This window comes from Lemur catta, chromosome 2 (assembly GCF_020740605.2).
Source record: "Lemur catta isolate mLemCat1 chromosome 2, mLemCat1.pri, whole genome shotgun sequence".
Lineage (NCBI taxonomy): Eukaryota > Metazoa > Chordata > Mammalia > Primates > Lemuridae > Lemur > Lemur catta.
The window spans coordinates 108,520,007-108,532,302 of NC_059129.1; the positions used below are offsets into that span (position 1 = coordinate 108,520,007).

At 36.4% G+C, this 12,296-nt stretch overlaps 1 protein-coding gene across 1 annotated transcript; it reads left to right on the top strand.

The window, feature by feature from the left end:
• Positions 1–568: 568 nt before the first annotated feature.
• Positions 569–11,932, top strand: LOC123633204 (nephrocan). The gene is made up of 3 exons (XM_045544251.1): positions 569–757; positions 3,776–4,677; positions 11,202–11,932. The coding sequence occupies exons 1-3, from the start codon at positions 569–571 to the stop codon at positions 11,647–11,649; spliced, it is 1,539 nt and encodes a 512-aa protein (XP_045400207.1). The 3' UTR covers positions 11,650–11,932.
• The last annotated feature ends 364 nt before the right edge of the window (positions 11,933–12,296 follow it).

Consider the following 12,296-nt stretch of genomic DNA (forward strand, 5'->3'; position numbering starts at 1 on the left):
ATGGTAGATGAATTAAACAAGTTATCTGCGGCTCTGAGTATCTCTCCATTGTAGCCCATTGTTTCCTATAGCAATAAAATGTTATTGAAACAACAATAACAAATAGAAAACCTGCCTATTTTCCCTTACTACTTAATGTGAGAAGAAAACACCTGCCTGTTTCAGTCCTACAAAAATGGTTTTAATATAGGGTCACAGAAAATTCAAAGGTTTTATGGCCCACTATAAAACAGCTCTTTGTGTTTTCCCACTAATTGCCTAGTGTCACATTTAACAAAACAAGGAAACTACAGATAATAGAGGTGTTTGCAGATTAGCCTTCCAAGCCATAAATAACATAGGGTTTTGCTCACCTACAAATATTAAGGCAGCTTATCAATGTTTAAGCCCTTTCTTCTTTGTAATGGTTGCTAACATTTTAACCCAGACAAATTGAGAATTTTTTCTTTCCTGTCTTCTTACATTGACAGAGTACACATTCATAAGATTCTGTTATCAGATTTCATAGTATAAAGAGTGAGACATCACCTAAACACCCACCCACTGCCTGAGACTCCTGTTTTGGAAGATGCATCTGCTTTATGCTTTCCTTGTGTTGCTCTCTCTTAGTGATGGTTTCAGTCCTAACTGTCCTGGACGATGTAGCTGTGATTCTGCACAGTTGGTGCAATGCTACAGATTAATAGAGGTACCGTCGAGCATTCCTTCCACCACCAAGAGGCTCTACATTAGCCACAGCAAAATTCAGCACCTCCAGGTAATTATGTTATTCTACACTCAAGTTGCTGCAATCTTATTTTGGGAGATAGAGTGAGGGGCGGGTGTGGGGTTGTTAAACTTATTTTAAATAATCATACTTTAAAAGTGCTATTATCAAGGTAGGGTAGTTGCACTCACTACCTGCTTGTTCTGTACTATTGAGATGGGTATAAGCCTCTGGATGTTTATTTAGGGAAGCAGCAAAAAAAAAAAAAGTCAGAATCTATAGTTAATGATATTTTATTTTAATTTTTATTAAAAAAATTTAAAAACCATGTTGTTGCAAAGTATAATAACAATGGCTCTTGCTTAACAAAAAGAGTATGTTGTCACTTTTTGTCCCCAGGATTAAGATTAAATCCTTTCAGGGTAAAAAGTAGTTTTATTTATGCCATAGATGACAGATGATACTTAGAGCACCATAAGACTACCAAGATGAACCCAGCATATCACAGTAATTCATACAAACCTTATATACCAGCCAGGTATCAGTGTCTTTGTGGAAACCTGCACAGAGGAAATACATGTTGTTTGCCAAGTTGCCTGCAGTTCTCATTCTATGTGCTTTTAAATATGACTTTTATTTTTATGCTGACCTATCCAGAGGGCACTAAAATGAATGCTGTAGAGTTGTCTGACTTTTATAACATGAAGGAACTTTTATTTTTGATCTTTGGTATTTTGAAAGATATCAAGAGACTAACGTTTTCATTTTAGTTTCTCATTAACTTGATGTGACTATGTTAGGCAAGTTGTTAAAAAATCTCTAGGCTTCCTTTTTTTACCTTTATGAAATGAGAAAGAAAGCTGGATTAGATAGACAATCCCAGGCCCCTTTTTGATGGAAAATTCTATGGCTCTCTGATTTTCCCTTTACTATTCAATGCTTCTCCCTTATAGATCCAAATCCCAAGATAAGGAAATGCCTCTCTGTGAGCTAGGTGCAGAGAGACAGCAGGGGAATGCACCCCCCTCAAATAAAGCCACCCCCCCCATTTGGTTAAGAAATGTTCATTTAGGTGTCACATAAACACATAACGTTTAAAATATGTGGCATGGTATTTATATCCAGGCTCATTAAGCACAATTGTCTTGTCTCCATCTGTTTACTTTCTTCTTCTAACCCTGTAGTGCCAGATATTAAGTCTGACCCTGTTAGGTCTAAGCATTCAAGCAAGACACCTGGTTAAAGGGTAAGATGCCTCAATATTTGCTCTGAGGACTGAGATGCCTAGTGAGCTGGAATGTCAACTAATCCTGGTAATGATCTTACACTGCTACTTTGTAGTCAATAAGATGAAATTATACCTCTTATCAAATTCAGTTATTAAATGAGTCAATTTGTTATTGGTTTAGTTTCATTGAACAGCAGTATTGACACTTCCCTGACTTTAACCTAGTTAATTGTCTCTTGGAAGGACAGTTCGTAACAGAAAGATGACGAAAGACAGAAATTGTTTTGTCAAGGAGCTAAAAAGTTCTGACCAATAATACTTCTCTTTGCAAAACACTTAGGTTTTAAATGACCATATTTCACTTATATTTGGTGAATACGATGTATATTCTGCTTATTTGGTTTGAACTTATAGAATCAGGTGCCTATATTTAAAGAAAAAATACCTTAAAATGGATTCTCAGATTAATAGCAATAAAATGATACATAATAATATAAATACATATAATGAATATAATATATATCACAGTTAGAAGTATCTGTATTACTTGTTCACGTAATTCAACTGTGTTTGGGACTGTGAATGCTGTGCTTGAGGCTGAAGATAAAAGATGAAAAATTCACAGTTCCTGCCCTCAAGAAAAGAGAGTCTTTCTCTATTTATCTATAAAAAATCCCTACTTCTTTGAGGTTCATGCCAGTGGGCTGTAAGACTCTTTATTTGTTCTTCTGTCTGTCTTATACTGTGCCTCTGGCCCCTTCTCTCTGGCTTATAGTCTTCCTCTCCATCCTATGTCCTGTATCTTCTTTGGGGCCTTTAGTGTCCATGTGGATGGCCAGGCCCATCTCTTAGTCTCATACTTTCTTGAACTCATAAAAAAATAACTATCTTCATTTACACTTTACCTCTATTATCTTGATTTTATCTCTTGGTTATATAATAATCGTATGTCATAATACTACCTCATCGAGAAAAAGAGATGGGTGTCAAGTAAGGATGTTGGCAGACATGTGGAGAGTTAGGGAAACTGATAAAACATGAAGAAAGTGTATCACATCAGAATTTAGAATTATGTAAATGCTAGGAGAGGAGTAGCATTAGGTCTGGGATATACTTATGAAAGAACTCTTTGCTCTACAGAGATAGAGGGAGACACATGTATACATTTGTTTCTTTATGAATTTTTTATTAGTGAAGTGCAAATTGGGGATAGGGAACAGGTAGGCTCATTTGCCAAAATTTAATATAGTTGAAAATGTTTCTCAGGTAAGTGCATCCTAGTGATAGCAGACTCTAGGACATTTAAATTTTTGTACTTTTAATGCTTTTTGAAAAGTACAAATATTTTTAAAAGGTAATTTGTAACTTCAAAAACCCAAACAATGCAAAATGTAGCTAGATAGTGAAAATCCCTTGTAATCGTACTCCCTAGAGTTAAAAACTGAAAGATTTTCAGATTGTTTGAATTTTTGGCTATTATAAGATGATACAACAAAGAACATCCTAGTGCGTGAATTGGGCAATTTTTATGCAATTTCCTAGAAGTGAATGTTTTGGGTCAGAGAATATGCAGTGAAAGTTGGCCAACATTTTTTGGCCAGCTGTTTATCAATAGTGTGTGAAAGTGCTTAGAATATTTTTGGTATCTTACACCGGTGTTAGCAATCATAAATAAAAGTAGTTAGGACCTTCAATCCTTTTTCAAGAGATAATTTTAAATAGAACCTGAAGGGAAATCCAAAGTATCATTAGTATTTTAATGATAACGTATATGGTATTTTTTTATAGCAATCTTAATTTATTGCTGTTCTTCCCCTTCCCTGCCCCAACCTTTTTTGTAGCTCCCTAACTTCACCCAAGGTTTGGCTCTAGAAGATTTTATTCTCCTGGCCAGTGGAACAGAGTCGGTAGAAAATGATACCTTCAAAACTCTGAGTACCTTGAAGACCTTGGAACTCTGGAAAAATAAGTTAAGACGAGTCCCCAGTGCTCTCCCAGCCAGTCTTGAAGTATTAAATCTAAATGATAATTCAATAAACATCCTACATGGATCAGATTTTGAAGGACTGAAGAAATTAAAAATCCTTGAACTTAAAAACAACTGGATCTCTTCACTCTCTCCCAGCATGCTCTCCTCCCTTGTCAGTTTGCAAAGTTTAATGTTGGATGGTAACAATATGGAGTCTGTAGGTGGACCCCTGACACTTCCCCATCTGAAACATATGAGCATGGAGAATAATAAACTACATGTTATACCAGGTAGCTTCTTTAATTCTCTACAGTCTTTGCAATTTCTCAGTTTCAGTGGTAACTTTCTGACTAAAATTCCGATTAATCTACCCAAATCCTTGCTATCTTTAAAAATGGAGAGAAACCAGCTTAAAGTGGTCAGGTTTCGAGACATGAAACACTTGGAGAATCTTTCCCATCTTTACCTGTCAGAAAACTTACTTTCTTCCATTGATGGGGCACAGCTCCTTGCCAATTTAACCACACTTGAGTTGTCCCAAAACCAGTTTCAAATGTTGCCCCTGAGACTACCAGCAAGGTTACAAAAACTCGATTGTAGCAATAATCTGATTCAGAGAGTTACAGCAAAAGAATTCCAGGACCTCAGAGACTTGAAGCATTTGTTCCTGGACAACAACATTGTGAGCTGGTTCGAAGCTGGAGCCCTGCAGAGGTGTTCTCAGCTCTCCAACCTGGCCCTGGAGCAGAACCTGCTGTTGTCCATACCCCTAAGGTAAGTGAGTGTTATCATTTAATACAGCTACCATAAAAATCTTCCAAAGACTGAGACAATTCAGAAATTATACAAGCAAGAATTAGTGAGAATAAACATAAATGATCTGATCAGGGCTATACAAGGGTTTGGGATAAAAGTTTTAAACAGAAGTTTGGAATCGTTAGCCCTCAAACAGTCCTGTACTAACTTAATTTATCTTGCCTGTGGGACAAGGCACCAACAGGTGATATCTATGTTAACAAACATAATATGAAGATATTGTAAAAAGTGTATCTCAGTTTCTAAGTATGTATATGGCCTAGATGCCCAATAGGCAGACTGGGCATGAGCTTAGCCACTAGCAAAGCCAAGGACATCAGGAAAAATGAGGTAAAAAATATAGTAAGATATTTATATTTTAAAAGCATTGAAGTAGTAGTTATGGGGAAAAACCAAAGCTTTATAATGTCATATGACACTATAGTGAAAAATAGATTAGTTATTTACTCCTGCCAGAGTATTTGTGTTTTACAATAACAAGCAACTACAGAGAGCACAGTGCTTTTACCCAGTGGAGTGTATAATGGAATTGCAAGCATGAGCTAGCCAGCCATAGTTCTCAAATCTGGCTTCACATTAGAATCATCTGCAGAAGTATAATAAAGCATATCCATGACCAGGCCTCATTTCAAACCAACTAAATCCGATGCCCCAGGGTTGAGGCCCAGGCATCAGTATTTTTGAAAAACTCCCCAGATGAATTTAATGTGCAGCTAGGGTTGAGAACTACTGGGCAAGGACAAGGCAAGTAATGTTGAGGTGGGAGTGGTGGCCTTTTCTTCTGAGGCTTGAATTATGCAACACATCTATCTGCTCAAAGTACTTGGCCAGCTCTGATAGCAAAGTTCTTATAATTTTTAAGTTCCCCTATCACCACCACCCCCAGTCCTTAGCCTTTTTTTTTTGTATTGGAAAATGGGAATGACCTAGCAAAGTTTCTCTGTGGTTTTCCTCCCATAAAGAATTAAAACACAGTATCTAGTCTTTATATTTGAATTTTTAAACTTTTCTTTATGAGCTTTAACTAGTGCACCTTTTTAATTTTCATGTTTCTTATTCATACATAATATTTATACTGTAAAGTTCAGTTTTCTATAAATACACTGTAAACACAGGCAACCTGTTCCTATCACAAAACGTGTTTCCACAAATCCCTTCTTTTATCTACCGTCCTCCATTGTACGTTTTATCAAGAAAATAATGTATATGGTTTTAGGTACACATATACTCAAATATCTACCACATCTGCCTCATTAGACTAATGAGATAGAAAATAATTCCTAACATTTATTAAATGCTTAGTAAGACCAGCAGTGAACTTAGACATATTCATTATTCCTTGTTACTCCATACAACAATCCTGTGAAGGTAAGTACATTGTTTGACCTGTTAATTCACAGACTAGGACATTAAGGCTTAGAGGTATTCAGAAACTTCACATTATCAGTAAATGGTGGAGTCAGGATTTAAACACAGTAGTCTAACTCCAGAGCCAGGGAATTTTAGCCACTGCAAGATCCTGCCTTTGAGATTTATTCTACACAGATTTATTCCAAATACCATACACTATACTGCTTAGAACTTAGAAGGCCTAGGAGCTGGTCCTCACTTTTTGGTACTTCACATTTCACCAATCTGCAGCTTAGTGAACAAATGTAAGTTAGATCCTCTCTTCCTTATCTACTCTGGATAATTCAAATCCAGAATAGCTTCCTACAACCTAATGCAGTTAGCATTGTATCTTAGAAACAAGGGCCATCTACTGGCAAAATGAGCTATCCCCCTTTTTACTCTAAATAGTGATAATTATTCAAAGAACATGGCAACATTTCTTGAAACATGTTTGGCTTAAAACCACGGCTACCTTTTTATATAAATCAGACATATAAAGATAAATCATATCCAAGCAATCAGTGACTGTCAAAAGGTCACAAAACTAGGATAATTAGTGATTTCTCTTACAATGTCATTAGGTTCTAACTTCCATAGAAACAAGAAAGGGGGAAAGAAAAAAGTACACTTAAGAACAGGCACAATTTTTGGGTCCTCAGCCCAGAACTGAATAATTGTATTTGTTTAAAAGAAAATCTGGTTTGTTCATTTTCATTTTCTAACATTTGTTATGTGACTTCTGCGTACTAAACACTTTCAACTGTAGGGTGGAAAATCAGAAGCTTTAAGAGGAAAAGAACTTACCTGAAGTCACATACTGGTAAATAGAATGGCCCAACTTAGAACGCAAGATTTAATAAGCAGGGACTTTTTTTTTTTTTTGAGACAGAATCTCACTCTGTTGCCCTGAGTAGAGTGCTGTGGTGTCAGCCTAGCTCACAGCAACCTCAAACTCCTGGGCTCAAGGTATCCTCCTGACTCAGCCTCCTGCGTAGCTGGGATTGCAGGCCCGTGCCACAATGCCTGGCTAATGTTTCTATTTTTAGTAGAGACTGGTCTTGCTCTTGCTCAGGCTTGTCTCCAGCTCCTAAACTCAAGCAACTCTCCCGCCTAGGCCTCCCAGAGTGCTAGGATTACAGGAGTGACTCACCGCACCTGGCCAAGCAGGGACTTTTTGACTTTTCAGTTTACTCTATGAAATCTCTCCGCAGTTAGGCTCTGTTGTACTCTGCAATGGGAACAGTCTTGCTTACTGCTACACGATCTATTATTAATAATAGCCTATTTTTCCTTGGGGGTGGGAGAGGGAACTACACATAAGAGATTTTCTGTATACTGTTTAGAAATTCACCTTAGATAACCTGGTATGTGTGCAAAATTATATTTTTTTGGAGATTAACTTCAAACTAAATTTAATTATTAAGCTGCTAAAATGTGTGAAGTGGATTTTACTGGTAAACTAATCTATTAATACTTTGTTAGGTAAATTTTATTCTATCTAAGAAGACACTTTAAATGGTTTAGGCTTTAAAATACTCAAAAAGTACAAATACTTGTGTATATATACTACTGTATCATTTAGTATTAATACAAACATAAAATGACTAGTTTAGTTAAAAAAAGAAAAACCTAAGGGTAAAATTTAGGCTAAGTGCCCAAAACCTAAAATACTAACCTTTTGGAATGAAATTCATATAAGAATAATGCTATAACAAGCAAAAGGTAATATTGTCATAAAATATGGCTAAACTTGTTTGTTTTCTCTCTTTGATATAACAATTATATAACTGGGAATGCCACAATAAATTTCACTGAAAATTAAAATTCATAAACATATATCCAGTGTATTTACACTGTATTAGAATAGCATTTGGATGCTATTTCAATTTGAAGGGCTTTTTTTCCCCTATAAAACTTCCTTGTATTTCATAAAAATAGAAGTACTTATTACAAAGTTTCTGTGTAGGAGAAAGATTTTCAGGTTCATCATTTTGATTCTTTTGTGTTTTTTTATCGGCAGGCATTAGCATAACATTTTTCAAATTGGTATATGCTGAAAAATAAAAACTCATCCATAATTGCTCAACCACAACCTTTGTCTGTTTAAGCATATAGTTTGTTTTTACATATTTGGGTTCATTCAATTTTGTATTCTATTTTTTTCTACCTAAAATTATGGAGTGTTTTTTTCTTTTCCCCTTCCATTTTTCTCTGTTTTTTCCAAATACCACTATGGACTCATGGATTCTAATTTATTCAGTGTGTTATGATCATTAGAGTTGCTAGTCTTTTTTGACGCTCGAATTGTCACAAATTTGGCTAGTGTGAGCCCCTTTAAGCTGGTTCCTGTATTCATGAGATATGACTTCATTAATTTTTTTTAAATTGTGGTAAACTAAACATAACAAAATTTATCATCTCAATCATGTTTAAGTGTACATTTCACTGGTGTTAAGTATATTCACATTGTTGTGCAACTAATCTCCAGAACTTTTTCATCTTGCAGAACTAAAATTCTATATTCATTAAACAACTTGCTGTTTGCCTCTTCGCTCAGCCCCTGAGGCTCACTGTTCTGCTTTTTGACTTTCTGTTTCTATTCTATTCTAGATATTTCACATATGTAGAATCATACGGTATTCGTTGATTAATTAGATTTGTTTCTCCTTGTGTTCAATTTTAGGGCTTTTGTTTTCCTTTTTGTGAACATGTAAAGCATTCACATGGTGCAAAAGTTAAAACCACATGGAACCGACCATTCCCTATAAGTAACTATTTTTATTGATTTCTGGTACATCATTCTTTTTTTTTCCTCAAAAACAAGCAAATATGTGTATATGTAATTCTTATTTCCCCCTTTCTTAGACAAAAATTAGCGTATTATATATACTGTTCTGCTCCTTGCTTTTTTTCTCTTTAACAACACTTTCTGGAAATTATTTTATGGTAATTCAGAGACAGCAGCCTCTTTCTTTTTTTTTTTTTTTTTTTTTTTTTTTGAGACAGAGTCTCACTTTGTTACCCGGGCTAGAGTGAGTGCCGTGGCATCAGCCTAGCTCACAGCAACCTCAAACTCCTGGGCTTAAGCGATCCTACTGCCTCAGCCTCCCGAGTAGCTGGGACTACAGGCATGAGCCACCATGCCCGGCTAATTTTTTTGTATATATATTTTTAGTTGGCCAGATAATTTCTTTCTATTTTTAGTAGAGACGAGGTCTCACTCTTGCTCAGGCTGGTCTCGAACTCCTGACCTCGAGCGATCCACTCGCCTCGGCCTCCCAGAGCTAGGATTACAGGCGTGAGCCACCGCGCCCGGCCAGCCTCTTTCTTTTTTTAAGGCTGCATTGTAGTTTTTCACTAATGTACTGTGTTGTTGCCAGTCTTTTGCTATTATAAGTAATACCATTATAAATGCCACATATAGTTTATATCGGTAGAGTCTTATCTTCAGTGTATACATCTAGAAGTGGGATTTCTGGGCTAAAGGGTATAGATACATGTTATTTGTTAGGCTTTGCTAAATTCTCCTCCGTAGGGGCTCTGCCATTTTAGACTCCTACCAGCAACGTATGAGAATATCTGTTTCTTCACAGCTTTGCCCACAGAATGAATTGCTAAAGCTTAGGATTTTTACCACTCTGATAGGGGAGAAATAGCATCTCTGTGCAATTTTCATTTTCATTTCTCTATTCTGAGTAAGGTTAAAAACTTAAAGGCTCTTTGCTTTTCTTTTGATACGAACTTCCATTCATGCTTTTTGACCATTTTTCTGTTTTATTTTCAAGTATTTTCTTCTCAATTTTTAAGAGCTCTTTATATATTAGAAAGATTAGCTCTTTGTGATATAAGATGCAGATACTGTATTTCCCCCCAGTTTATTATTTGTCTTTTGACTTTGCATATGTCTTTTGCTATACACAATTTCTTTCTTTATTCTTTTTAATGTAGTTGATTTGTCAATCTTTTATAGCTTCCAGATTTGTGTCATAGTTAGAAAAGCTTTTTTATAGAATTAGTATTTTTTAAATTATTTGAAAACATGATTTTTATAATCATATAAGTCTATTATCTTATAATTTCCAAATTATTGAGTCTTTATGGTTTTTTTGCTGTTATGATCAAACATGTGACAAACATATTTGTAAATAAATCTCTATTCACTTTTCCTATTATTTAGATCAAAAAGCATGACATTTAAATTTTATACAACTTATTAAATTCTTTCCAAAATGGTACCAGTATACACTCCCACCAACAGTTGTTACTCACTCTATCCTCAGCAGCAATAAGTTTTAAAATTTAAAACCAAACCATGTTTTAATTTGATACATTAAAACATTGCATTATTTTTTCATTTGCTTTTACTAATATATTCCTGAAGAACAACACTTTTTCATATTTTTATTTGACATTTTTACTTCTCCTTCTGTAAATTATTGATTTATGGCCTTTGGCAACTTAAATATTTGGAACTTAGTATTTTTCTTTTCTTTTTTATTAAAGAGACAGGATCTTGCTCTGTCGCCTAGGCTAGAGAACAGTGGCACCATCATAGCTCACTGCAGCCTTGAACTCCTGGGCTCAAGTGATTCTTCTGCCTCAGCCTTTTGAGTAGCTGGGACTACAAATGCGCTCCACCACGCCCAGCTAATGTTTTATTATTTTTTGTAGAGACAGGGTCTTGCTGTGTTGCCTAGGCTGGTTTTGAACTCTTGGCCCCAACAATCCTCCTGCCTTAACCTCCCAAAGTGCTGGGATTACAGGCATGAGCCACCGCACCCAGCACAGTGTTTTTCTTATCAATTTGTTTGAGGGATATCATTTCACAAGAAAAAAATTAAAGAGCTTTATGAATAGGAACCAGAACAATCAGAGGGTTAGAAAGTAAGACCTATGAGACAGAGTTAAAGACCTATAGACTAAGATTGAGGTTTGTGCTTATAATTAATTTTCTCAAATTAAGCTTCTTTTCTAGTTTGAGGAGGGAGCAAGCTGTACGGAAAAGGCAGTGCTGCTCAGTTTCTGTTTCCCTGGCAGCTGTGGAACAATGGGCATGATGTCCACTGATATCCTATGTCCATGTTTTGCAGGCTCCCGGGGACCTTAGCCAGGCTGGACCTAAAAGGCAATGCCATCCAAGATATTGCAGAGAGGGAGCTCAAGGATCTCAAGCAGCTTCAGGTTCTAAACCTTAGGAACAACAAAATCTCTGCCTTAGACCTCAAAGCCTTGGAGGGTCTGCCTCGCCTCAGGCACCTGTACCTGGATGGAAATCCATGGAATTGCACCTGCAGCCTCCTAAGAGTGAGGGAGGTCCTGCAGGCCAAGGGCACAGATGTGAGGGGAGGACAATGTGCAGCACCAGCTGAACGGGAAGGGGAGAGCTGGATGTCTTCCAAGAAGATCATGAGGCAATGTGAGCATCACTTACGTCTGACCGAGAAAAGCAAAGAGACCAAAAAGAAATCAAAACCTGAAGACCTCTCCAGTGTCAGAATCAACATGGATGATGATGATTATGATTATGAAATAGATTAAGCATGAGCTTTGCTTATAGTTTAGACATTTTTTTTTAATGTTCAGTCTCTTAAGCAGAAATATACTGCACATTTAGATAAGCAAAACTCTCCTTGTAAGTGGTTTTTGTTTTTATTTTAAGAATGAAATGAGGGTTTAGATAAGTTGAAACAGGGGAGGAAAACAGAAAAGAACAATGGTAAGAAGATGTAAGAGTCCTTCCTTTCTAAAGGTAATTTGTTTGTGCTTTATACTGAAACCTAAGCAACTCTTAATGCCAAATAAAAATTATTATATGACTGACTTTGTGCAAATAGCACAGTTTATTTTATCAAAAAAGAAGTGATGATTTTTGTATATGAAGCTGATGCCATAGGCTTCACTGCAGACTTTGGGCTACAAACAATAAAAACTGACTCTCACTGGCTTAAGCATGAAAGAACTTACTGGAAGGACTCGCCCACAGGGTCAAAGGAAAAGATGAAGAACCTAGAAAGGACAGGAATCAGAACAGCCCCAGGCCCCCAGGCAGGAGGACATAATGGAGCAACCCTCAGCTTCATAAGGGTTCTCTTCACAGAATGAAATGCCTCGCTCTGCCTTCAGTGTCAGCTTCCCTCCTCTCAAGATTCATGTACCGGGAGGAAGATGCTAATTGGCTCAGCTTA